This window comes from Mus caroli, chromosome 10 (assembly GCF_900094665.2).
Source record: "Mus caroli chromosome 10, CAROLI_EIJ_v1.1, whole genome shotgun sequence".
Lineage (NCBI taxonomy): Eukaryota > Metazoa > Chordata > Mammalia > Rodentia > Muridae > Mus > Mus caroli.
This window is the reverse complement of record NC_034579.1, coordinates 41,146,852-41,173,777: the sequence shown is the minus strand read 5'-3', so window position 1 is coordinate 41,173,777 and position 26,926 is coordinate 41,146,852. Positions and strand designations below refer to the sequence as shown.

General features: G+C 37.9%; 1 protein-coding gene across 4 annotated transcripts in view; it reads right to left on the bottom strand.

Annotated features, from left to right (window-relative positions):
- Hace1 (HECT domain and ankyrin repeat containing E3 ubiquitin protein ligase 1) overlaps positions 1 to 26,926 on the bottom strand; it is a 125,627-nt gene that overhangs the window by 39,436 nt on the left and 59,265 nt on the right. For all 4 annotated transcript variants that reach the window (XM_021175364.2, XM_029482603.1, XM_029482604.1 and 1 more), the window contains 4 exons: positions 20,647 to 20,743; positions 20,380 to 20,481; positions 19,338 to 19,444; positions 16,681 to 16,831 (listed from right to left, as the gene is read on the bottom strand). In XM_021175364.2, coding sequence (XP_021031023.1) covers positions 16,681 to 16,831; positions 19,338 to 19,444; positions 20,380 to 20,481; positions 20,647 to 20,743 — 457 coding nt within the window. The remainder of the gene's footprint in view (positions 1 to 16,680; positions 16,832 to 19,337; positions 19,445 to 20,379; positions 20,482 to 20,646; positions 20,744 to 26,926) is intronic.

Genomic DNA, 26,926 nt, shown 5'->3' with positions numbered 1-26,926 from the left:
CTCTAATAATTTTTAGAATTATCTTATTATTATTATTTTACTGTGTGGGTGTTTTATCTGCATTCATCGCTGTGTATCATGTGTGTCCAGTGCCCAATGAAGCCAGCAGAGGTCATCAGATCCCCTGGGCATGGAGTTACAGATGACTGTGAAGCTACCATGTGGGTGCTAGGAATTGAACCTGAATCTTCTAGAAGATCAAGTGCTTTTAACTGATGAATCATCTCTCTAGCACCAAAAACCAAGAATTTTTAAAGCAAGGAATAAAATGACTAAATTATCTAACTCAAGGCTTGGCAGGACAGTGAATTGAGGCATTTGCTTCCAAGGCTGACAACATACATTCTTTCAGCACAGGGCACATATGAGGGAGAAAATGGACTTGGAACGCTGTCTTCTGATTTCTACACACATACCTTGGCATCAGGCACAGAAACACGCACACACGTGCAGATAAACACACAGTAAGAAAAACAAAGCAATACAATTTTAAAATAAGTGTCCAACTTAAAAAAAAAAAAGAAACAGACAAGGATACTGTGGGTCCCTCCCTACCCCCTGCACCCAGTGCCAGAATAAAGCCAGGACCTCAAGCATGTACTCTACTACTCTATACCTACACCTAGATCTTAGCAAGTCATTCTTACTGCTGCTGAGCCAGCCTAAGATAGCGTCCAACTACACACATAGCCAAGACAACTTTGAGCTCCAGATCCTCCCGTATCCACTACTCAAGGGCTAAGTTAACAGGTAAATAGAGAGCTGGACAAAAATGAACCTTACTTCTGAATACTGAATATCCCTTCTGAGAAGAGGGAAATGTCTTCTCTGAGGTAATTATCCATTACATTTTATTGTTTAAACCACATCATCACAGACCAAGTATCATAGTAAAATGTAAATGACCTATAGTAATTACTTTACAAAGAGTACAAAAGGGTCTCCATCTGCACCCGGAGCTAAGTATGTCCCCCAACCCTCTGCACACAAACCCCACCCGGGGAGAGTTGGTCTCCAAGGAGTGCTCTCACTCCTAAGATCACAGGTGAGATCATCACATTCACTCCAATAACTGTCCAAAGAGGGACATGCCAGGAGCACACGGGGCACAGGAACAGTGGAGCAGCCTGGATAAAGATCTTTCCAGTCTCCATCTACGCACTGAAGCTCAGGGTAGCCCTCCAGACCCAAATCTCACCCAGGAGAGAGCTGGTCTCCTCAGGAGTGCTGACACACCTAAGATCACAGGCTCACAGGCACACAGGAAGAACAAGCTAAAGCCAAATAACACCACATGGTGAGAGGCAAGCCAAAGAACCTAAGCAACAGAAACCAAGGCTACTTGGCATCATCATAACACAGTTTTCCCACCATAGCAAGTCCTGGATGATACCACAGCATGTGGGAACAGCAAGATTGCGATTTAAAAATCACATCTCCTGATGATGATAGAGGACTTTAAGAAGAACAAAAATAACTCCCTTAAAGAAATACAGGAGAACACAGGTAAACAAGTAGAAGCTCTTAAAAAGGAAACACAAAAATTGCTTTAAAAATCACAGGAAAACACAACTAAACACATGAAGGAATTTAAGAAAACCACCCGGGGTTGGGGATTTAGCTCAGTGGTAGTGTGCTTGCCTAGCAAGCACTAGGCCCTGGGTTCGGTCCTCAGCTCTGGGAAAAAAAAAAAAAAAAAAAAAGAAGGGAAAACGAAGAAAGAAAACCACCCAGAATATAGAAACAATTTAAAAAAAAATCACAAAGGGAGAAAACTCGAGAAAGAAAACCTAGGAAAGAAATCAGGAGTCATAGATGCAAGTATCACCAAAAGAATGCAGAAGAGAGAAGAGAGAAGAATCTTAGTGGGAAAAGATACCAAAGAAAACATTGACACAACAGTCAAAGAAAATGCAAAATGCAAAAAGCTTCTAACCCAAAACATCCAAGAAATTCAGAATACAATGAGAAGACCAAACATAAGGATATTGGTATAGGAGAGAGTGAAGATTCCCAACTTAAATGGTCAGTAAATATCTTCAACAAAATTATAGAAAATGTCCCTAACCTAAAGAGATGCCCATGAACATACAAGAAGCCTAAAGAACACCAAATAGACTTGACCAGAAAAGAAATTCATCCCGTCACATAGTAATCAAAACACCAAATGCAAAAAAACAAAGAAAGAAAACTAAAAGCAGTAAGGGAAAAGGGTCAAGTAACATATAAAGACAGACCTATCAGAATTACATCAGACTTCTCAACAGAGACTCTAAAATGGAGAAGATCCTAGCCTGATGTCATACAGACAGTAAGAGAACACAAATGCCAGCCCAAGCTACTATACCCAGCAAAACCCTAAATTAATATAAATGGAGAAACCAGATATCCATGACAAAAAACAAATTTACATAACATCTCTCCACATATTCAGTCCTACAAAGGATAATAGATGGAAAACTCCAACACAGAGAGAAAAACTAAACACTAGAAAAAGCAAGAAAGTATTCAACAAACCCAAAAGAAGATACCTACACAAACATAATGCCACCTCTAACAACAAAAATACCTGGAAGCAACAATCACTTTTCCTTAGTATCTCTTAACATCAATGGATTTGATTACCCAATAAAAAGACATAGACTAACAGAATGGATATATAAACAGGACCCAGCATTTTGCTGCATACAGGAAACACACTTCAGTGACAAAGACAGACACTAACTCAGAGGAAAGGCTAGAAAAAAAATTTCCAAGCAAATGCTCCAAGAAAAAGGCTGTAGTAGCCATTCTAACAACAAATAAAATCGACTTTCAACCAAAAGTTATGAAAAAAGATAAGGAAGGACACTTTATACTCATCAAAGAAAAAAATCTACCAAGATGAACTCTAAATTCTAAATATTTATGTTCCAAATGCAAGGGCATCCACATTCATAAAGGAAGTGTAACTAAAGCTAAAAGCACACACTGCACCTCACACAATAATAGTAGGGGACTTCAACAGCCCACTCTCAGCAATGGACATTTCATGGAAACAGAAACTAAACTGAGACACAATGAAACTAACAGAAGTTATGGGCCAAGTGGATATAACAGATCTCTATAGAACATATCACCTAAAACAAAAGAATATAACTTCTTCTCAGCACCTCATGGTACCTTCTCCACATCTGACCATATAATGGATCACAAAACAGGCCTCAACAGATACAAGAAGATTGAAATAATCCCATGTATCCTATCAGATCTCGATGGACTAAGGCTAGTCTTCAATAACAACAAAAACAACAGAAAGCCCACAAACACATGGAAGCTGAAAAAGCCCTACTCAGTGATAACTGGTCAAGGAAAAAAATAAGAGAAATTAAAGGCTTTTTAGAATTTAATGCAGATGAAAGCATAACATACCCAAACTCAAGGGACAAAGTGAAAGCAGTGCTAAGAGGAAAACTCATAGCTCTAAGTGCCACAAAAAAGAAACTGGAGAGAACATAAACTAGCAACTTGTCAGCACGACTAAAAGCTCTATAACAAAAAGAAGCAAATATACCCAAAAGGACTGCAGGAAATAATCAAACTCAGGGCTGAAATCAACCAAGTAGAAACAGAAAGAACTATACAAAGAATCAACCAAACCAGGAGCTGGTTCTTTGAGACAAGATAGATAAAGCCTTAGTCAGACTATCCAGAAGGCACAGTATTCAAATTGAGAACATCAGAAATGAAAAGGGAGACACAACAACAGAAACGGAGGAAATCAAAAAAAATTCATCAGATCCTATTACAAAAGCCTATACTCACCAAAACTGAAAAATGTGGATGAAATGAACAATTTTCTAGACATACACCAGGTACCAAAGTTAAATCAGGATCAGATAAACCATCTAAACAGTCTCATAACCTCTTAAAAAAAAATAGAAGCAGTCATTAAAGGTCTCCAAACCAAAAATGAAAGTCCAGGACCAGATGGGTTTACAGCAGAATTCTATCAAATCTTCAAAGAAGGCCTAATACCAATACTCTTCAAACTACTCCACAAAATAGAAACAGAAGGAACACTATTTACTTCATTCTATGAAGCCACAATTATGCTTATACCTAAGCCACACAAAAAAACATTCCCCAGGGAAGCAGGGATGGTCCAATATACGAAAATCCATCAATGTAATCCAGTATGTAAACAAAGTCAAAGAAAAAAAGTCATATGATCATTTCATTAGATGCTGAGAAAGCATGTGACAAAATTCAACTACATGATAAAAGTCTTGGAAAGATCAGGAATTTAAGGCCCACACCTAAACATAGTAAAAGCAAAATACAACTAACCAGTAGCCAACATCAAACTAAATGGAGAAAAACTTAAAAAGCAATTTTTACCCTTCCCCCAGCTTTGAGCAGGATAAACAAACCTTGAGGGATTGCCACAATGGGTTTTACTCCTAGGTGGACTCATCAGACCTTCTTGCATTTGCAGTTTCCTACATGAGCTTTGAAAAATAGACCTAGCTTTACAACATAGTCCAGCTGAAACAAAGGATAGGTCTGTGGGCTCTCCCTATATAAACACAGTGCTGAATATTAAACTTCGAGCCTTGATCAGAACCTTTGTCTTGGCTTTATCCTTCTCTAGCACCCAGTCCTTTTTCACTTCCAGCCCCCCTTTCAGATAACCCAGTTTCTCCATGGTCTCTGGACAGCTACAGCAATCCCACTAAACTCAGGGTCTAGACAAGGTTGCCTACTCTCTCCCTACCTATTCAATATAGTACTCAAAGTCCTAGCCAGAGTAATTAGACAACAAAAAGAGATCAAAGGAATACAAATTGCAAAAGAAGTGAAAATCTCACTATTTGCAGATGATAAAATAGTGTACTTAAGTGACCCCAAAAATTTCACCAGAGAAATCCTAAACCTGATAAACAACTTCAGCAAAGTGGCTGGATATAAAATTAACTCAAAAAAAAAATCAGTAGCCTTCCTCTACTCAAAGGATAAATGGGTTGAGAAAGAAATTAGAGAAACAACACCCTTCACAATGGTCACAAATAATATAAAATACCTTGGTGTGGCTCTAACCCAGCAAGTGAAAGATCTGTATGACAAGAACTTCAAGACTCAGAAGAAAGAAATCAAAGAAGATCTCAGAAGATGGAAGGATCTCCCATGCTCATGGATTGGCAGAATTAATATAGTAAAAAGGGCCATCTTATCAAAAGCAATCTACAGATTCAATGCAATCTCCAATAAAACTCCAAACCAATTCCTCATTGAGTTGGAAGGAGAAATTTACAAATTCATTTGGAATAACAAAAAATCAGGATAGTGGAAAAGTATTCTCAACAATAAAAGAACTTCTAGGGGAGTCACCATCCCTGACCTCAAGCTGTGCTACAGAGCAATAGTGATAAAAACTGCACGGTATTGGTACAGTGACAGACAGGTAGATCAATGGAATAGAATTGAAGACCCAGAAATGAACCCACACACCTATGATCACTTGATCTTTTACAAAGGAGCTAAAACCATCCAGTGGAAAAAAGACAGTAAATGGTGCTGGTTCAACTGGAGGTCAGCATGTAGAAGAATACAAATTGATCCATTCTTATCTCCTTGTACAAAGCTCAAGTCCAGGTGGATCAAGGACCTCTACATAAAACCAGATACACTTAAACTAATAGAAGAGAAAGTGGGGGAAGAGCCTCAAACACATAGGCACAGGGAAAAGTTCCTGAGCAGAACACCAATGGCTTATGCTATTAAGGTCAAAAATAGACAAATGGAACCTCACAAAATTGCAAAGCTTCTGTAAGGCAAAGGACACTGTCAATAGGACAAAATGACAACCAACAGATTGGAAAAAGATCTTCACCAATCCTACATCTGATAGAGGGCTAATACCCAATATATACAAAGAACTCAAGAAGTTAGACTTCAGAGAAACAAATTACCCTATTAAAAATTGGGGTATAGACCTAAACAAAGAATTCTCAACTGAGGAATACTGAATGGCTGAGAAGCACCTAAAGAAATGGTCACCATTGGGGGCTGGAGAGATGGCTCAGCAGGTAAGAGCACTGACTGCTCTTCCAAAGGTCCTGAGTTCAAATCTCAGCAACCACATGGTGGCTCACAACCATCCGTAATGAAATCTAACGCCCTCTTCTGGTGTGTCTGAAGACAGCTACAGTGTACTTGCATATAATAAATAAATCTTTTAAAACAAANAAAAAAAAAAAAAAGAAAGAAATGGTCACCATCCTTAGTCATCAGGAAATGCAAATCAAAACAACCCTGAGATTCTACCTCACACCAGTCAGAATCGCTAAGATCAAAACCTCAGGTGACAGCAGATGCTGCAAATGATATGGAGAAAGAGGAACACTCCATCACTGTTGGTAAGGATTGCAAGCTGGTCCAACCACTGTGGAAATCAAAAAATTGGACATTGTATTACCTGAGGACCCAGCAATACCACTCCTGGGCATATACCCAAAAGATTCTCCAACATGTAATATGAACACATGCTCCACTATATTCACAGCAGCCTTGTTTATAATAGCTAGAAGTTGGAAAGAACCCAGATGTCCTTCAACAGAGGAATGGATACAGAAAATGTGGTACATTTACACAATAGAGACAATAGAATACTACTCAACTATTAAAAACAATGACTTCATGAAATTCTTAGGCAAATGGATAAAACTAGAAAATATCATCCTGAGTGAAGCAACCCAGTCACAAAAGAACACACATGGTATGCACTCACTATTAAGTGGACATTAGCCCAAAAGCTCGAAATACCCAAAATACAATTCACAGACCACATGAAGCTCAAGAAGAAGGAAGACCAAAGTGTAGATGGTTCAATCCTTCTTAGAAGCAGGGATGGAAGAAATACAGAGACAAAGTATGGAGCAGAGCCAGAAAGAAAGGCCATCTAGAGACTCCCTCATTTGGGGAATCTATCCCAAATACAGACACCAAACCCAGACACTATTGTGAATGCCAGGAAGTGCTTGCTGACAGGACCCTGATATAGCTGTCTCCTGAGAGGCTCTGACAGCGCCTGACAAATACAGAGGCAGATGCTCCCAGCCAACCATTTGACTAAGCACGGTTCCCCAATAGAATAGTTAGAGAAAGGACTGAAGGAGCTGAAGGGGTTTGCAACCCATAGGAAGATCAGCAATATCAAACAACCAGATATCCCCTCCCCCTGGAAGAGATCCCAGGGACTAAACCACCAATCAAAGAATACACATGGAGGGACCCATGGCTCCAGCCACACATGTAGGAGAAGATGGCCTTCTCCGACATCAATGGGAGGAGAGGCCCTTGGTCCTTGGAAGGCTCAATGCCCCAGTGTAGGAGAATGCCAGGGCAGGGGGTGGGGGTGGGGGTAGGAGTGGGTGAGACAGCACTCTCATAGAAGCAGGGAAAGGGAGAAGGGGATAGGGCATTTCCAGAGGGGAAAATGGGAAAGGAGATAACATCTGAAATGTAGATAAATAAAATATCTAATAAGAAATTAGATATTAAAGAAAAACAAAGAGCACAAAAATAATCATGCCCATTTAGTGAATTTGAAAGGGAGTACAGGTTAAATGTCACTTCACATTATATACTACTTAAAATATTCCTATTAAGAATTAGCTGTCTTCCTTTCAGTGCATATATAATCTTACTTTTGAATGCTGAATAATGATACTGTAAATTGGACCAAGCACTTAAGGAAGACCTAAAATAATTTAGAAATAACAACTGTGTAGTCTTCACTCATGGAAAGATACTAAACAGCCATATTTGCAACCTTAGAAACTGTACAAATAATCTGCTCTGCCAGGAAAATCTTCACCTATCTATTAATTAATAACAACACCTTCACCACATCCCTTCTTTCACTTTATTTCAGCTTTCTGTAATTCTGAGAATTTTACTCACTGACTTTCCAACCAATTAATCCCTATTTTTCCCCTTTATATATTGAGCAAGAAAGCAAAATTAATCACAACTACACTGAACAAAAGCCTCCTTCCCTGACTCAATAAATGACTCAAGGTATGCAGGAAACAAGAGTATCCTCTTTTTAATGAAATTAAGTTTATCTTTGATGAAGCTGAAATGAACACACCTCTCAACCTAAAAGAGGGTTTTTCAATAGTCAGCCCTTGTGGTTAGAAGGCTTAAAACAGCTGATGCTTAGGCAAGAGCCCGTGGATGACCAAGAGACCATCACTGAAAATGCCCTAGGATTCAAGTCCCAGTCCAAGGGTTCTCCTTCATGACCACGGCATTAAATCATTCGTTTTTTACTCTCTGTACGCCAGCAAACTACTTCAGAAGTAAACTTCCAAACAGAACAGGGGTTGCATCTCCACGCATAAAACAGAAGACAAATAATCATGACAAAAATATTGAAAAACTACAGATTGAAATGAAGTATTATGGGAAAGAATTAAGAGAAACTGGAGAAAAAGATAATCATTTGGAGTTTTTCTTCTTTTTTGTTGTTTAGTTTTGTTCTTCCTCATTTGTATTATCTTATTTTCTTAGACATATATTCAATAAAGTCAAATTCCAAACTGGATAAGACTTTACCAAGGGAATAAGCTCCCTGAGACATCATTTGTTAGTCACAGAAGGGAGCACTCGTATCGATAATAACTAGCCACAGGCACAAAAAAGAGTAAGGTGAGAATCAGAAGGAAAGTACTGGGGCTGGAGGTAAAGCTCTGTTATCGCCATCTGTCCAGTAGGTGCCAGAGCTCCAGGCTTGATTCTGAGCATAGAAACATTAAATAAACTATTGAATGTCATAATTATGGTACTTGCAATATTTATTTATGGATAATAAAATATATTGGATACAAAACATATATATCAACTGGCACTGAGGAAGATGCGCTTGTGGGTGCGTGGCTTGGTAATACTAAGAGTACTTCAAGGCTCAGGTTCGATTCCTAGCACCTGCGTGATGACTCACAAACATTTCCACCTCCAGTGCCAGGGAATCCAAGACCTTTTTCTGGATTCCTTGGGTACCCGGCATGTGTGAGATACACAGACATACATGCAGACCAATTATCCATACACATAAAATAAAAATGAATCAATAATAAGAAGAAAGCAGGTTTCTAGATAGTACCAACATAATTGTTTCGTTTCATAAACTGAGTGATCATGAGCACAAAATTATATTTCTACACACAGCAAGAGTAATATAACATAATCACATATGATTCACAAACAACCTTAATTTATACTCTAAGACTTGTGTGTGTGTGTGTGTGTGTATGTGTGTGTGTGTGTGTGTGTGTGTACGTGTTGTATTTGTATGACACATACATAACCCCAAGCTTACTGGAAAACTATTTTAAAATCTCAAGATATTCTGAAGTGAAATCAAAATGTGACAGGAAAGCTAACTTAAGTTCATGTATTTCATAGCACTTTCAAATCCTGTTCTTCTCAACTAAATAATATCCCATGACCAAAAAAAAAAAAAAAAAAAAAAATTGTTAAGCTAACTTTCTCAACTTTTTCTTGGCTTCTAAAAAACTTATTCTAAATTACATTTCTATGAAACCACTAAAAGTCACAGCTTACTATTAGGAAGAAAAGGGTATATCACCACCCATTATGCTCACTGGTCCAATAACAAAACAAAAACAATATTCTCTTTTAAATACTGCAAAGCTGCTAGACACTGGAGAAAAACCTCTTAAAACTGAAAGAGTGGTGAGTGTTATGATTAGCTTAAAGGACTTCTCAAATAAATCAGCAACCCCTAATAACAGGATGTTAAGACTATTTCACCCACTAAAACCAAATAGCCTATAAACACACGCAACTCTAATGGAAGGCCCATGAAGTAATCCTAACAATAAAGTGACATACAGAGTTAATGAGATGACAAGTAGGAATCAACTGCTACCTTAGAATGTGGTAAAGGGAACATGTATTTCCAGTCCAATGTCATAGCAAATAGTCCAGGAGTTTACAACTTGATCACCCCACCGTGAACTTAACATGAATGCATAGCAACAGTCTCTAACTTATCTTTACATACAAGAAGTTAGATGGTTTCCCCATCACTCAAATACAACATATTTAATTCAAAAGGCTAACAGAAACTTTTAACAGTTAATACTTAATTTCTGTAGCATTTTATTTTTTAGTCAACTTGTAAAATACCTGCAAATCAAATCCAAGAGTACACAAAAACATCACCCACCACGATCAAGTTGTCTTCCCAGAGACTCAAGGATAGTTCAACATATGTAAATCAATAAAGGTAACATGTTCAGCAAAATAGCTGAATACAAAATTAACTCACAAAAATCAGTAGCCTTCCTATATACAAATGGCAAAGAATTTGAGAAAGAAATCAGGGAATCAACACTTTTAACAAAAGCTTCAAAAAATAGAAAAAGTCTTGGGATATCACAAGTCAAAGACCAGTCTAATTAAAAACATCAAGTCACTGAAGTAAGAAAATGAAGATATCAGAAGATGGGAAGATCACCCATGCTCATGGATCAGTAGGATTAACATAGTAAAATTGCCATCCTATTAAAAGCAAATTTCCAGACTCAATATGATCACCACCAAAAACTCCAACACAATTCTTCAAGGAGCTTGAAAGGACAATTTTCAGCTTAACATAGAAAAACAAAACAAAATGAATCTCCCAGGATAGCTTAAACAATCTTGAATAATAAAAGAATTATCACCATCCCTAATTTATAAATTTTACTACAGAGTTATAGTAATAAAAACAGCATGGCACTGACACAAAGACAGATACCCTTTCATCAAGGGAACTGAACTGACAACCCAGACAAAATCCACACATGTAAGAACACCTGATTCTTTGAGTGGAAAAAAGAAAAAAACAACACACACACACACACACACACACACGCCAGAAATACACATTGGAAAAGAGATAGTATCTTCAACAAATGGTGCCCGTCAAACTGGCTGGCTACATTTAGAAGAATGCAAATAAACCCATACCTATCACCCTGCACAAAACTCAACTCCAAATACATCACAAACCTCAACATGGTGGGAATAGCCTTGGACTCATTGGCACATGAAGACTATCTGCCAACAGTGTTAGCACAGGCAGTAAGATCAACAATAAATGGAACCTCACAAAATTGAAAGCCTTCTGCACAGAAGAAGACATGGCCATATGAACAAAGCAGCAGCTTACAGAATGGGGAAAGGTTTTTTACCAACTACACATGCAACAGAGAGCTAATATCCAAAATAAATAGAAAACCCAAAAAATTAGATATCAATAAAACAAATTACTCAATTTTAAAAATAGGGTACAGATCTAAACAGAGAATTCTCAGAGTAAACTCAAATGGCTGAAAACACTTAAAAGAAATGTTCAACATCCTTAATCATATGGAAAATGCAAATCAAACTACTTTCAATATTTCACATTACAGCAGTCAGAATGGCTTAGATCAATAAACCAATTGACAGCTCTTGCTGGTGAGGATGTGGAACAAGGGGAACACTCATCCATTGCTGATGGGAGTGCAAACTTGTACAGCCACTACAGAAATCAATGAAAATTGATCTACCTCAAGACGCAGCTATAGCATTCTTGGGCATGCACCCAAAGAATGCTTCATCCTAGCACAGAGATGCTTTTTCAATCATTTCAGTGCTGTTCTAGCCATACAGCCAGAAAGTGTAAACATCAGATGAATGAATAAAGAAAATATGGTATTACACGATGGTACAATTTACATTCAGTCATTTTTAAAAAGCCATAAAAGTCACAGGTAAACAGATGAAACTAAAACCTATTACCCTAAGTGAAGTAACCCAGACCAAGTGTGGATGCTGGCTATTAAGTTAATAATATCCAAGCTACAATCCATATAGCCACAGAGGGCAGGCATACAGTAAAGGACTCCAGAGCTGGGAACAGATATATCTCCTAGGAAAGGGAAGTAGAATAGATAGTTATGGAAGGATGGAGGGAGAGGGAGAATTGTATAGGAGGACAGAGTAAAGAAGGGGAGGGGCCAGGAGATGAGGGAGGGAATATGGGGACAGCTAAAAGTAAGTGACATTTGAGGAGTATTACAGAAACCTAGCACAGTAGAATCTTCCTAAAATATGTGCATATATGATGGAGATCTAAATAAAACTGTCAAGGGGAGAGTCAAAGCCCCAACTAGCCATCTCAAGTCACCAAATGAAAATTCCAATATTGAGAATGAGACCCATCTAATTGAGTTGGTAACCAAAGAAGTCCCATAAGACCCCACCACCACCGCTCAAACAAACCAGGCTCGTGCCAAAACTACAGGTCGCTTTACCCATATTGACAGCAAGGCCTCACTGATGAAGACACCTACATAGCTCACTGAACATGAAGATGTTGATCTGGTGCCTACATAGAATAGGAACCTGCCACACCTAAGTGGTATAGAAAGGGACTCTTCATGCAACCCAGGGGGAGATATACTAACATCACTGAGACAAACTCTCTGATCTATTATGGTGACCTGCCTGCAAGATATGCTACGGCAATGGTGATACAAAGCTTGTGGACATAATCAACTAGGAAATGATTTGACTTAAGGCCCACTCCAAAATCTGGAACCCATAGTCAACACTGCTTGAGTGATCAAGAACCTGAGACTAGATAGATAGCTCAGGGACCTAGGGTAAAACCAAATAATACTGGCCTTAAAAAAAAAAAAAAAAAAAAAAAAAAAAAAAAAAAAAAAAAAAAACACACACAAATAAGAAAAAAGGAAAATATAGCAATAAGTGACTCCTAAAGAAATTCTCCTATACTCACAGATCAATGGCTTGCTCAACCATCATCAGAGAAGTTTCCTACTGCAGCATTTGGAAAAAACCATGAAAACCCACAGGCAGATACTATACAAAGAATGAGAGATCTTGGCTCACTCAGCCCCTAAAAACAATGCATCGATCAAATCCTTCCCCTCAGAGATCAGGAGAAGAGGCAGAAAGAGCGCAAAGCTGGAGGAGTGGAAGATGGGAAGAACACAAGACCTTCCAAATGAAGGTGAACAAAGGTCATGTGAACTCACAGAGACGAGGCTGCATGAGGGCCTGCATGCATCTGCACCAGGCCCACTGCAGATACACTAGGGCTTTCAGTTTAATGTTTACCTGGGGATTCCTGAATGCAAACAAGGGGGCTCTGTTTCTTGTACCTTCCTTGGGCTCGTTTCCTTCTGTTTGTCTTGTCCCACTCGAATGTTAGTTTTTACTTTATCCTACTTTATTTCCTTATTGTCCCACAGAAACCTGTTTGCTTTCTAGTAAGAGACAAAAGGGGGGTAGATATCAATAGAAGGGGGGGGGTTGAAAGAGCTAGGAGAAGAAGCTGAAACCACAATCCATATATATAAAGAAAAAATCTATTTTCAATAAAAGGATAAATTAAGCTACAAATTAATTAACTAAAAGGTAATACCCATAGGTTCAAGTGCTGTGCTCATCCCTCGTCAGAGAAACTTCTTGCAACAGATGGGAGTTAGCACAAGACCTCACTCACAATTGGACAATGCTCAGAGCAGGAGACTTTGGAATACTCAGTCTTAATTGGATACTGTGGTGGTTGGAATATGATTACCCTACGAGAAATAGCACTATTAGGAGGTATGGCCTTGTTGGAAGAAGTGTGTCACTGTGGGGGTAGACTTTAAGGTCCTATGCTCAATGCTCCTTGCTACTTGTAGATAGATGTCAGTCTCCTCCTGCCTGCCTTCAGATCAAGATATAGAACTCTCAGCTCCTTCTCTAGCAAGGTGTCTGCCTGCATGCTGCCATGCTTCCCACCTTGCTGATAATTGACTGCACCTCTGAACCTGTAAGGCAGCCCTAATTAAATGTTATCCCTGATAAGAGTTGCCTTGGTCTTGGTGTCTGTTCACAGCAACGGAAACCCTAAGACAGATGTCTTCATCAAACCCCTCTGTTGAGGTTCAGGAAACTATCCAAAAGAGGACAAAGAAATACTTTCAGAGCCAATGGTGTTGGATGACCTAAGGAAACAGTGTTTTCCAGACACAACAGGATTGATACTCACATGAACTTACAGACTGTGGAAGCACACACAAGCCCTACATAGGGATAAGCCAGCCAGGATCCTATCACTGAGATGGGGAACTGGACATGCAGTCCCATCACTAACCAAGAAGTGGTTTACAATTGATACTTGCTGTGAAATGGAAAATCAGTTTTCTACAATGGAATGATACTGGGTGTATCAATCACATTCCTGGACAGGCCCTGTGCCCAGCAGTAGTTGGCCACACAAAAGAATCATTGGTTTGTTTCTGGGTTGGGGTGGGTGGGGGGTGACTTTTTGTTTTGTTTTATTATGTTTTTTCTTATTGATATGATGATTTTCATTTGATTGAGAAAGAGGAAGGAAGGGAGGAAGGGAGCGGAAAGACAAGATATAATGTACATAAAGTTTGGTGGGCAGGGTGGTAGGAGATCTTGGAGGAATTGATCAAAACATGGAACGAATACTCATTAATTAAAAACTATTGAATGGTCAGAATATAGCTTAATAACAGAGCACCTGCCTAAAAGATATGAGGTCCTGTGTTCATTTCCCAGTGTGCAAAAAGTAAAAGGAAAGAAAACCCATAACTACGTGACCAAAAAAAGTCTGAATTTCATTAAACAAAGAAAAAAGTATATGTGAGGACTTATATTTAAGTCCCAACATTGAAAAAACACAGCAGGAGAGTATAGAAAACAGTATCTTTGACATACTTTGTTACAGTTAAGCCTGCACTGATTAAATAGAAAACTAGCATTAAGCCAACTGTTAATATGTTTATGCTGAACCCATTAGCAAGACAGATTCAAATTTCAAGAATAAGGAAATAGTGACTGCTACCTATACCTACCATAATTTCCTACTTATCATTATAGCTGAGTAGAAAGTAAAATACGGAAGTCAGTGCTAACATAGTAAACCACGCCAGACTACATTAAGAATATCATCATACGATGTCACGTGAGGAGTAAACCTCACTGAGAAAAGCCCTGACAAAGGAGCAGATTGGCCACTTGGATAGAAATGCTTCAAGAGTAGTAAGCTATCCTAAGTAAAGAAAACAGGACATGGAAACCAAAAAATGCTTGGTTTCCTTCTTCCAGAAGGTGGCACAAGAGGTAAAAAAAGAAGTAAAAGGAAACAAATATGTATAGCTGAAAATTATCTTTCCTGTACGGATTCCAAAAGGAAACAAGAATGAAACACAGATAAACAGGTACCTTCCTAAGGGGCTATCACACCTATTCTTAGATTCAAGAGTACAGTGTGGTCAGCACAGTGGCTCAGCAAGTAAAGTGCTTGCTACATGAACTCAATACCCAGACCTGCAGAAAGGCAGAGAGGAGACAACTGACGCCACAAGCCTGAACTCAAATACACATATCACTCACAATGATAATACACAAATAACTTTTAATATAATATCAAAATGCTTGCAAGCCATTTATCTGTTAAGTATGTCAAAAGATTCATGTAAGGTAAAGTTATTTAGATATAATAACCAGAATTATTTAGCATATAACATTAACTTAGATTCAAGTTTTATAAACACTAAATCTTTTCAATAAGTTACACTACATAAAAAAAAAAAAATCTGTCTTACTTGGAGAGATAACCTAAACACTGTTGCAAGAAATAACATCTTTGTGAACCTCAAAAGTAAATTTTATAACACAGAAACCTACTACACTTAGAGATAATACAGAATAAAGTGTCAAAGTGTGACCCACAAGGACATCTGCTGTGCACAGACACGCTTCTTTGTTGTTACTGCTTAATTCTTGCTGTGCTGAAGATCAAAACCATAGTCTTACATAAAACTATAACAAAAAAACCATTAATATCAACAGAGGCATAGCTAGTTCATAAACATATAATTTGATATGGGTAATAACAATGATATGTGTTAGGAAAGGCAGCCAAAGTAATGAAAAGTATTTTTTAAAAGTCCCAAATACTCTTTGCTAAGATAATCCCAGGAATTGTTAATAGAACTATTAAGTAAGAGTAGCCTTTCTTCCAAAATATATAATACAGACACAAACAGCACATATATAATACAAATGAACAAAACCAGATTATTTTATCTTCTAGTAAAACATTTTTAAGACAATGGCTTACATTTTGCATTAAAAATTCATCATCTGAGTTGGACCTGGTGGCTAAGATCTGTAATCCCAGCTACTTAGGAGAGAGGCCTGCCTCAGCTACCAAACAAGGAACAGGTCAGTGTGACCAACTTAATGAGATCCTGTCTCAAAGTAAAAAGTAAGCTAGGGTTAACTTTGCATTGCACACAGATAGCCCTAGTTTCAACATTTAATACTGCATAAAATAAAAAAACCTGTAATTCAAAATAATTACTTTAATACTAAATATCGCTATCCTTAAATGCACGAATGGGATTGATTTATGTGTAAGAAAAACTTGAAAAGCTTACCAATTAAATCTTGTTCATTAGACAAAACTGAAAGGGGAAATACGTAACCAAGTTATGAACCAAACTTATATCCTGCTCATGATTTTTATGAATGTATGCTGTGTTATAGTCATCTCCTTTATGTCTACCTCCTAACAACAACGTTTCTGACCTTGAACACCTGGCTTCTTGGAGTTTTATTCCCATTGTAGCCCATATCGATTCCATTACTGGGAGATGAGGGACCAATTCGAAAGACATGACAAAATATCCTCACAATCCTCAAAAGGCTCTTCATCTGCGCATCATAATTGCTAGATAAACTGAAAATGAAAAATTAAAATGTGAACACATTAGGTGGAACCAAACAAATTGATTTTCAAATATTTATTTTAAACATATTTAGTCCACTAACTAACTGTCTCATGAATTCTCTGTGTTAATTTCTTACCCATTCTAGGAGAAAGAAGTTTGTTGAGCAGAAAATATATTATTATATATATATATTAGTATGCAACATTAAGTATATATTAATACATGGTATTAAATTCATTATTTGTTATGAATTAGTAGATTTCTAATTTTTAAGTACCCAGAATATACCACCAGTATAGCATAAACTATGAAGAATATTATCTTTAGATACAAACGGTAAGGAAATTTATTCACTTCCAAAAGTGTACTTGTGAATTACTGACTTTACACCGCACCTCAGTTTACCCTGGATGTCAAAGCTGGTGTGTAACAAGTTAGTAAACAGTGTGTGAACTTACAACTGAATCTGGATGGCTCCAAAGCCCATAGCCCATGGGGGGTTTTTTGTTGTTGGTTGGTTGGTTTTTGAGTTTTAGCATATTAAAGTCACAAATTATACCTCACTGTATTATAAAAGAGACGAATAGAAATAATATGCATATGCTTTTAATTCAGAATTTCATATATTCATATAGTGTTTTGATCAAATATAGTCCCCATTCATCCCCCTCCACTTCTTCCCTCCTATGATTTAATTAGCTTATCTAAGTCTTAGGTTTCATCAAATACATGAGTTACTAGGAATGACTAAACAAAAGTGGACAGAGTACATTATGGAAGCCTTGGCTCCAATGAGTCATAAAGCAGAAGAATCTAAAAGTGCTTCCAAAGAGAAGACCAAAAGCAACTTAGGAAATACAAACAAGTAAGAAGGTGATACTGGTCTGAATTAGAAGACCTTTCAAGTAAAGAGTACAGGAGCACAGAAAGTAGCAGAGAATAAGTAGCTCACAAATGTATTCCCACTTCAGAGCATGAAACCTGAAGACATCAAGTTCAAAGCCAGCCTGAGCTACATAGCAAGACCCTAAACAAGTTCAGAGCCAGCCAGAGCTATACAGCAAGACCCCATCGGGAAAGAGAAGGCAAGTGTTGGGGCAGAATGACTTTCATGGGAATAACAATAAGTCTGACAATGTAGCTTTGTATGCAGTTTTTATAGACTCTGCATGTAGAAAGAGAAAGTTCTCTAGCAATGTACAAAGGTAAAAGGTTATCACAAACTGTCACTGTAGAAATAATTAGTGAGTCATACAAAGAAGAATGCATTCAAATTAGAAGAGGGTCAAATCCATTAGAAACAGTAACACACTAAGTACTTGGTAATAGCTGCCTATTCTCCTAGTAGGAGTGGCTAATCACATACAAAGATGTATAGCAAAGATATAAGCTATACATAAAAGTAAGCAATATAAAGTTTAGTTCCTTAGGCTCAGCAATGAGTTATTGAAACCATAGAATCTAAAAAGAATTAAAGACAGGCGGTGGTGGTGCATGCCTTTAATCCCAGTACTTGGGAGGCAGAGGCAGGTGGATTTCTGAGTTCGAGGCCAGCTTGGTCTACAAAGTGAGTTCCAGAACAGCCAGGGCTATACAGAGAAACCCTGTCTCAAAAAACAAAAACAAAGAATTTAAAATGGAAGTAGGGAGAGAAGCAGTTCAGGAAAAAAAACTATAATGAATATGATGAAGGAATGCTGAACACTGAAACAGTAGGGGATCAACCCAATTTTGTAACTCGGAGACTCAGAGTCCTGGACTATGTTCTTATGTAGCCCTGGCTGACCACAAACTCCTTATGTAGCTGAGGATGATCTTGAACTCCTGGTCCTCCCAACTGCCTAGACTGAAAGGAAATATGACCACACCTAAGACAATAGCAGCTTCTTCACACACATTTACTTGTAGGACTAATCTTAAGCAATCATTTTACAAAATTCCGTACACATATGCCAAAATTCACATTAGTATGTTCTAGGTTTCTTTATAAAGTCTCTTGAATAAGCTGATCAGCCAGAGATTTTTAAACAAAATGACAAACCTTAAATGTGGTGGTTTCAACGAGAAGGCCCTACAGCCTAGGCATATGCATGCTTGCTCTGAAGTTGGAGGCACTTTGGAGAAACACAGGAGGTGTAGCCTTATTGTTACTGAAGTATGGTATTGAACTGGATAGGGGCTTTAAGAGTTTAAAAATGTGCACCACTTAAAGCCTGCTCTCTGCTTCCTGTTTTGAGTCAAGGTGTGAATCCTCAGCTTCTGCTCCAGCCGTCTTACCTGCTGCTTGCTGCCATGCTTCCCTGCCACAATGGACTCTTATCCCCCGACAACCTTAAGTAGATGGACCCTTCTCTGAGTTGCCAAAGACATGGTGCTTTATCACAGTGTAGAAAAGTAACTAATAGGGTAAGTCAGCAAATTGTTTAAACAGCTCATCAATGACAAAAGATAGCTAATTACTGAGGAGATCAAACAGACAGACACTCCTCTGTACTGAGTCCCTGGAATGCTTACCTAAGCAGCTTATGACCATTTGTCGTAGCAACTTCAGCAAGGCCTGTCAGGATCTTTAGGTACTGGCTTTCACTTTGTTGAGACAAATGCTGCAGAACTTGCCGTAACTGGTTTTATATAAATTAAAAACCAAAGTGATTACACAGTAAGTAACCCGTTTATTCTATCAATATATATACATGCTTAATAAATGCCTTAAAGCCAGTCAACTAAAATCAAGAACTTTACAATTATTATACTCTATAAAAACTTAAGAGCCAATAAAAGAAAGAGATGAAAAACAATCTTTCTTCAAAATTATCCAGTTAAAAAAATACACACAGGAAATCAAGTATGCATCTAAAAATTTAATTCTAAACATCTGAAGTTTATAAAGATTTCCAAATCTGTAACTTTTCCAAGACTATAGCTATCACGAATACTGAGCTAGGGGTTGGAGATACAGCTCAGCAGGCATGAGGCCCCAGGTTTACACCCTAGCAGCACAAAACTACAGGAAAAAGAGCTCAGTGATCAAGTAGTTACCAGTCATTACAAAGTATTCCTCCTTCATATTCCTGTCCTCTATCCATGAGGAAGTTATCATAAGGAGGGCCACTCAGATGATTCAGAGGGCCAATGTCGATAAGACATGTTATTATGTATACCACACTACAATATTCCTAGTAACTCCAACTTGTCCCTAAGCACCCAAAACCTCTAGATGGTCACATTTTTTATAAGATATAGCAACTGAATATATTCAATGCATATTTTCCCATAAACTTAAAGTCATCCTCACATAATTTGTCATGTCTAATAAAATATAAGTGTTATGTAAATAGTTGCTATACTATATATTTTAGGGAATAATAACAAAAAGTCTGATCATGTTTAATTATAATATTTTTGAACAATAATTGGTTTTTTGGCTGTAGAATCCCCATATATCAAGGGCTAACTATAACTCATAGTTATATAATGCACAACCAACTCATTACTAAAATGAATATAACAATTTTAATTACTATTCATTTACAACCTATTAGCAAGCTTACGCTACCATGTTTTCCCGAAGGTCTTCATTCTGTGTCATTTGAACAATAGTCTGGAAAAGCCTCGGGTGATACTGAATTAACACTTCACAGGTCTGTCCATAGCCACCCTAAAAACAAAATTTACAATTTTTCAGGTTTAAAAACAAAGAGACATTTAAAGATCATACTTTTCACAGACAAAACATCTTTATACTCTCATTTACAAAAAACATTGTTTTATAATTTGTAATTTCTATCATAAGTGCGCTTGGAATTATATATTAAAAGCATACCTGTACACATAGATCTAAAGGGGTTACTCCATTTTTATCTGGTAAATATTTGGCTCCTCGTAATAGAAGAATCTGTGCAGTATCTCTCTGACCATGACTGTATAGAAATAGAACCAAGTTAAAAACCTAATCTTTTAATTTAACTTTTCTCTATAAATTAGAACACTACACTGCAGAGACACATCACTTGACAGCAATAGAGACTATGCAGATTTCCCAGAAATGTAAACAAATTAAAAACAAGCTCACTGTATTTCAACCAAATGGCACTGTACAAAACATAATTTATAGCCAATTTGAATTAAACATTCATAGTGCCCTGCTATGAATTTAGTGAACAACTATAATAGGTTTTATCATTCTGTTGATAATTTATGACAACAGTATTTACTGTCCTTGATACACATACCAATTAACCAGAACTAACTTAAGAATAATAATCTAGGGGGCTGAAGAGATGGCTCAGTAGTGAAGAGAACCTCTACTCTTCCAGGGGATCAGAGTTCAATTCCCAGTACCTATCTGGAGGCTCACAACTGAATGTAACTCCAGTTTCAAGTTCCAAAAGATTCAATACCCTCTTCTGTCCTCTGCAGGCAACAAGCACACAAGTGGTAGATAGACATATACATTCAGGCAAAACACACACACACACACACACACACACTAAATAAATAAATAAACAAACAAATAATTTTAATAGTAGCCAAATTTTGCCAGCAAAAACAAACAAACCAGTAGATTGATCCTCTGAAAACAACAGCATTATTATTAATATTCAATAAGAAATCTCACTCTGTTGTCCAGGTTGGCCCCCAAACTCAGGGCAATTCTACCTCAGTCACATAGCTGCTGATACAGATGTAGAGCAGAATGCTCAGAAGTCTTCATCAGGCATCAGTGTTATTATGCTGGCGGTACCAGCCAAAGTATGACAAAGCTATTACAATACTGGTTAACTCATACTATCCTATGCTAGGCTGCTCCCTATTATGCTCAAAACTAAAATTGAAAAGTCACCAAGATAAACTTAACTTATATCAGAACACAGTGACACCTCTGCTAGATGTCAATAATCTAGAGTTTTTATAAAAACTATCCAATTTTAATAACTCACTTACAGTTGCTTAATGTCCATATTTTCAGTCTTTCCACTCAAATTGTCAACTTTCAAATTTTTTACATTTATTTATTTTATATGTATGTTTTCCCTACATGTGTATGTGTGCACCACACATGTAATTTGCCTGGTGTCCTCAGAGGGCAAAAGAAAGAGTCAGGTCCTTTAGAAATGAGTTAAGCAATGGTTGTCAGTCCCCATCTAAATGCTGGGAACTGAACACTGGTCCTCTGCCATGACAAGTGCTGTTACAGGCTGCTATGTCATCTCTCCAGCCCTAAGCTGCCAATATCTACATAGCAGACTTATTCTACAGCACCAAGAATGGTAGTGGCACATAACACTGACACATCACACTTTATAAATTAAACTCTAAGCTTTAACATATTTCGTACACTTGATAAATAAGCATTACAGAATGGATGAAGAAAGAAAGGAAATAACAAGCAGAAGCCTAACACAATTTCGTAGATCTAATAGGTGACAAATGTTATCTCAGTCTTTTCGTCATCAGGGATGTAACTGTGACAGCTGTGTTACATGAGTTGTTAAATAAACAGGAAACCATTAGCCTAAAAGATGTCCCTGTGCAACAGGAGATGGCTCCTATGCAACAGTAAATAAGCAAGGAAGAGCATGTCGTTCATAACAAATATTCAGATGTGACAGAGGGTGTGTGAGGGTGTGAGGGTGTGAGGGTGTGTGTGTGTGTGTGTTTTCACCCACACTTTCTAGCTCTTGCTTAATTTCTTGTTATAGCTTAAGTAACTAGAGAAGTAGGAGTAGTGTATTTGGCCTTCTGGCCTTGGTTCTTGAAGTAGCTTTGGAACACTCAAGTAAAAAGACAGTTTTCATTAGGCTGTTAGCACCAAAACCTCTCCAGTACTATCCTGTCCCTCATCAAGCAGCTCCTTGTTTCTTTCACCAAGGCAAATTATCCTAAGTGAGCCATAGACAGTAAAAGTTCTCTCCTCTGACATCTTTCTGATCTACCTTGTCTAAGGATCAATCACAGGACCCGCAGTTCAGACAGTGCCCTACCTCGGACCTAAAAGGAAGGAATTAAGACCATGAAGACTTTGAACAGAAACACCTGCTGGGTTTGCCACTCTGTCCTAACATATTAAGTCACACATCTCTTTTGGCACGGTCGTACATGTTTCAATCACACCAATACGAAGAAGCTTCCATTTAAAAAACAAAAACAAAACAAAACGAATCAGGACTAGAAAACTCCTGGCTGGCTGAGAAGAGACAGCCTTGTAGGAAGGTGACTAAGAAGCCAGCCCAGAGGATAGTGCATCTCATCGAACTATCTACAAGAAATGGAGCTCCTACACTTAAGAGTCTTCTAGACTTACTCTCTGGGTCTCTGGGTCTGGTGCTTATTTATGTCTCTTACAATATCTGTCATAATCTAATCAACACAAGCACAGTCTCCCTGAGATCTAGGAGGGAGTCCTAGAAAGCCCAGCTGGCAGCCAGATCAGAAACCACAGGATAAGACCTGCTCCAAGTACCTAAGATGCAGAGTAATCTATTAGGACTGAGCCCACAACTTCTGGGATCAGGCACTAACACCCAGTAGATGGAGTAACAACTGACTCAAGATGTTCAACTTATGGTCACTGCATAATCAACTGCTGGCTCCCTGACGGGGAGGAAACGCCTCCCATTTCGGAGTGACAGAAGTGGTCTATATGGTGAGTAGGACAAACTGAGTATTTTACCTGTACGTTCACAGATTAGGTTTCAGCCAACCACAGAGCCAATCCATCAAACTATGCCCAAATAAGCCAAACCCATGGCTGCAGTCACTCCAGATCCTGCACACTGCCTCAGGGCTCACTGTTCAGACACTACTAGCACAGAGCTCTTTGAATCCCTGCTGGTGCTGAGCACTATTTAGTTTACGTGGTGTTCTTTGGGCAAATCACCTGTGCTTAATCTAATCTATGTAAAGTTTCTTTCTAAAAGGTCCATCCAAAGTTTCAAGAGTAATAGTTGCTCAAGATCAACAAATAAAAACTACATAAGTGCTTTTTAAGCCTCCATATAAAAATTTTTGTCATACATATAGCAAAACAAAATATTACCACGAGGGCTAGAGAGGCAGCTTAGAGGTTGAGTGTATCTGAGCTTAGTTCCCAGCAAACCCATGTCAAGTGTCTGTACAAATGTCTGCACTCCTGCACAGGGGGATCCAGTGTCACCTGTGGGCACTAGCACTTTGATACATATGCCTATACATAGGCACATACATATACATAAAATTAAAATTAAACAAATCTTGGGGCTGGAGAGATGGCTCCGTAATGAAGAACACTTGCAAAAGATCAGGGTTCAGTGCCCAGTACCCACATGGCAGCTCCCAGCCATCTGTTACTCCAGCTCCAGAGGATCTAATGCCCACTTCTGAATGCCACTGGCACCAGGCACTCAAATGACACAAAGTCATACAGGCAGACAAAAAACATACATAAACATTTTAAAATCTTATTGTAAAGAAAATAATAAAAATAAATCTTTAAAAAGAAAAATTCGCTGGGCAGTGGTGGTGCACACCTTTAATCCCAGCACTTGGGAGGCAGAGGCAGGTGGATTTCTCAGTTTAAGGCCAGCCTGGTCTACCCTGTCTCAAAAAAACAAAAACAAAAATAATAATAATAATAATAATGACGATGCACATGAAGAAATGCCACTACATTTTGAGAAAACTATATTTCAAGAAATACCTGAAAATCACACTTAAAATGAAGTGACACTTCATTTCAAAAATGGATTAAAAATAAGAAGCAACTGCTTGTGGCATACAGTATGTAAAAAGCACAATTAGTAGTCCAAGTGCCACATATATAAATTGTAATAGTTTACAATTATCCTATGAAAGACTATGAAGAGTTACAGAAAAAAATATTTTTGTTTGATTTTTGAGATAGGATCTCACTATGTAACCCTGGAAGGCCTGGAACTTGCTTAGTAGACAGAATAGCCTTGAACATAAAGAGATCTGCCTGTCTCTTATCAGTTGCACTGATACTAACAACCAGCATTAAACACTAGCTAATGCTAACCAGTATCAGCTGTACTCTGCCTATGTACTCACACTAAAAACCAGCACTACCACACCTGGCTAAGATTTTTTTTAACTGCCAACTGTTTTTAATAGCCAGCTTTATAATTAAATCCACTAGAATAAAAAGAAACACACAGGATGATATATAATGCCTTGTGTCTAAGATACAAATGGAGTACAAATGCTCTCAATGGGAAACACTGCAGTGTATTTTGGGTTACCCCTCACAGGCTGATGTTCTGAACAGTTGACTGTATTTTAGCATATTTAGTATTAAAATAATCTTTAAAGTAAATAACTGAAGAAGTTTACTGAATAATTATTCTTTATAAAAAATTAAAGCTAATATATGTTTATTAACGCTTTGGTAATTCCATACTCACCCTACCATCCCTCCTCCCAGACCGTCCTCCCAAGTCCATGTCCTTTTCTTCCCCAATAACCCCACTAAGTCCAATTTGTGCCACCCACATACTCTGGGTGTGGGGCATCCCATCCAGTACAGTGTAGTCAACCCAGCAGGGGCCACACTTACAGAAAAGACTCGTCCTCTCCCTACAAAGACTAACTTTTATACTGATTGAGATAATAATCTTTCCGGGGCCATAATGTAGTTTATGAAAACAGAACTGTTTCCCCAGCCCAGCTTTCTAACTCTGGGCTCTTTCAGTCTTAAATGTCTAAGAACGTCCACTAGTGCATCTAATAATGGGAACTAAAGCAGCAACAGTTTTAATTGATTATGAACAGAAACTATATTTTACTATTTTACAAGTTTGTGTATTTAAATGTAAAGGCTATTTTATATACTATCTTGTTTTGAGTTTTCTAAGTAAAAAGCATTGCTTGGCAGGAGTTACACTCTACGCTCTGAAGCTTGTACTTTTGTAACGCCTCAAAAACCTCTAAAACTCCACCAACAATTTACCTATATATGTTAAATTTATTTTACTTTTCCTAATAAAAGTTATCTGTAAATAGAGAAAATACCTGAGAATGTAGAAATCACAGTGCAATTAAGACCATGCCCTGAGGGCTGCAGAGATGGCTCAGGGAGTTATATGTGTGTACTGGGCAAGCATGAGGAAGGGATCTGAAATCCCCAGCACCCATATGAGCCGCCAGGCATGCACACCTGTAACCTCAGCACTGCTGGAGGTGCCGAGACAGGAGAATCACAGGGGCTTACTGAACACTTCGTACTTCTCTGGCCTTAGCATGCATGCACACATACAATCAGGTGCCACCACACAAATTAAGACAGGTTAGAAGTAAAATGAACAGTGCCCCATATATCATTCTCCTACAATGAGAAATTTATTTTTTGTTTCATTTCTTACTACCTTTTCTCAAAAAGATCCAATGCTTGCTAAAGTAAAAATTGTCAACTCAGTGGTCATGCCCATAATGCTGAGCATTTGGCTGAGGAGAAAAGGATTGTCAGGAGTTCTAGGCCAGCTTTGCCCATGTAGTGACAAGCCAGACTGGACTAGAATAACACTGTCTTTAAAATAAAAATTAAGAATAGCTTAGCATGGCACAATATCCCTGTGTTTAATTCCTAGTACCACATATACAGGCACACACCTGAGTTTTAAAAAAAAATCTTTGGTATGAATATGGAAAAAGAATAAATACTTTTAAAACAATCTCTTAGCCATATTCTTGTATTCAGACAAGCTATAGGAATAGTTTAGTTCTGCATAAAATAGATTATATTAGATATTCTGAATGCCATTGTTGCATGTGTAACTATGGTGATTCACTTATAAGCACTCATAAACACCTAAGTACAAACTACTGTACAGATGTTAGATAGAAAGCAGCAAAAACAGACATTCGTTTTGCTTTCACTGATGCTAAGAAAGACTACAAACTAGTAAATGAGTAGTAGAAATAAGTAGGTAGCAAATAGGGAGGTAGAAAATACTATAGAGGCTGTACTGGCTATTTTGTGTCAACTTGACACAGCTGAGTTATCACANAGAAAGGAGCTTCAGTTGAGGAAATGCCTCCATGAGATCCAACTGTAAGGCATTTTCTCAATTAGTGATCAAGGGGGAAAGGCCCCTGTGGGTGGTACC